At 46.8% G+C, this 2,079-nt stretch overlaps 1 protein-coding gene across 1 annotated transcript; it reads left to right on the top strand.

The window, feature by feature from the left end:
* Positions 1-533: 533 nt before the first annotated feature.
* Positions 534-1,982, top strand: LOC105272827 (uncharacterized). The gene has a single exon (XM_011315052.1). It carries the CDS (start codon positions 534-536, stop codon positions 1,980-1,982), a length of 1,449 nt encoding a protein of 482 aa, XP_011313354.1.
* Positions 1,983-2,079: the final 97 nt, after the last annotated feature.

Raw genomic sequence — 2,079 nt, forward strand, 5'->3', positions numbered from 1 at the left:
ATATTGTATTGCTAAGGCCAAAGAGTTAATTGTTAATTACACCGTGGTTCGACCCCTCGGTTTCAAATATAATTTATTGTGACGTGAACAGTGGCTTCAATTTTTTTCTGGACCTCAACAAACTCAACCCCTTTTCATACACTCCACCCGCATCCACCCAAAACAGTTCTTAAATCAAACATTGGTCCTTCGAGCCGGATACGTGGGTGAAAAAGTGCGTGAAAAGCTAGAGAAAATCAAGGGACGCCGCGTGCCCTGAAAATTTCGGGGTTCACACGGGTGACCCAAGGGACAGAAACTCAAGACAATAAAGGTGTTTATAAGTTAGTGTAAACAAGAGTGACCATCAACCTTCAAATCGCCGAACAACGACGAACACCGTCGAGAAACATCGGGAATCTGCGTGAGACGACGAGACCCGAAAGGAGAGGGAAGACCCAGCTACACCAACGACCTAGCAGCAGAGACTCAACAGTCGGTAACCGGCCCATACCCAAAACCCTCTTCAACGGTCGGTAAAGCAGGGAATCACCATGGCTGAAAAGGGAGATGACGGTAATACAAACCCTCCTATATTAAATTTAGATTTCAACAGGGATAATTCCAACGATTACCTCCTCCCACGAGACGATCAACTAAAAGACAGCCCACAACCAAAGGGAATCGGACTCCAGGGAGCTATCAATCAAAAAATGAAGCAACTCAACAGGAGAGTAGAGGCTCTTGAGGAACTCTACGTTGAACTGAAGCAAATGGAACTCAACTTGGATTCAGTAAAGCAAGAAGTGCTCGACACTCATGAGAAGATTATCGAGCAGGAATGGAGCGAACTCAATCAACTCCAAGAGAGAGTGATTGAGTACATTCCAGAAAATCACCCATTCCTGACAGAGGATAAATGCGCCCTGGCGGAAAAAATAAAGAGAGAGAGCATCAAATTAATCGGTAGGTTGAAAAGTCAGATTCCCAAAAGCCAAGACTCGAGCAACTCAACAACAGGCACCTCAACAAGCACTCTCTCCAGGATCATTCTAAAACCCTTCGATGGGAAGAGGGAAAAATGGAGAGAGTGGAGTGCACTTTTCTGGGAGATGGTTGGATCCAAGCCAATCCCAGAAGTGGAAAAACTGACAAGGCTGAAGGGACTACTTCAGGGACCAGTAGAAAATCTACTGACGTCCTTTGAACCGCTCCCAGAGAACTTTGAGAAAGCCTGGGCCAAACTCAAGAGGAAATTTGAAGATCCTCGCCTAGTGGCTCAGGCTCTATTCAACCAGATGCTGGACCTCCCCACAATTACCAGGCCTACAGAAGAGAACATCACAACCAACGCATCGACAATTGTGGAGACGTTAGACCAGCTACAGCAGATCCCGGGCCTCAACAAAGAAGACATCATCGAACAGCTGTGCATTCACCTGCTGAGAAAATCACTGGACAGCGATACGAGAAAGCAGTGGGAGGTGAAGCTGGGAGACTCAAAGGACTTCCCCAGCCTAACGGAATTTGTGACATTCATCGAGGCATGGGGAAGAGGCATAAACGCTGGAGCAAATCTCTATGCCAACCAAACCTCCAAGCCAACCAGAACCTCATCAACAACATCCAGGAAAAGGAGCTCCTTCACTACAGCCACCCAACAAAAGACGAGCTCAAATCCAGAAAGACCTCTCCCAAAGACGTTCTGTGCATTTTGCCAGGACAAACATTTCATCGCAGGGTGTGATAAATTTAAAGCTCTCACACCATTGCAGAGAAACAACCATGTGGTCAACAAGGAGCTGTGTTTCAGGTGCCTTGGCCCAGACAGGAAAATAAGGTGCATCTCAACGAAGACATGTCACAAGTGTCACCAGGATCACCACACGCTGATCCATGGAGGAAGCCCATACTCGATGAGCCCCACTCCAGTCGCGGAACAATCAGCTGTCGAGCCACCCAAGAGGAGAGAAGAACCAGAGGCCTCAACAAGCAGTGAGTGAAGTTAATAATTAAAGCACTCAGAAAAACACCATCTCATTGATCACTTTCACCTAGAAACTCAACAATCTTCAAACTCCATGACCACCAACAAGCAGA

This window comes from Fopius arisanus, unplaced genomic scaffold (assembly GCF_000806365.1).
Source record: "Fopius arisanus strain USDA-PBARC FA_bdor unplaced genomic scaffold, ASM80636v1 scaffold00319, whole genome shotgun sequence".
Taxonomy (NCBI): domain Eukaryota; kingdom Metazoa; phylum Arthropoda; class Insecta; order Hymenoptera; family Braconidae; genus Fopius; species Fopius arisanus.

Bases quoted from the DNA above. Each gene is read 5' to 3' on its own strand.
- LOC105272827 (XM_011315052.1), top strand. From the start codon at position 534: ATGGCTGAAAAGGGAGATGACGGTAATACAAACCCTCCTATATTAAAT.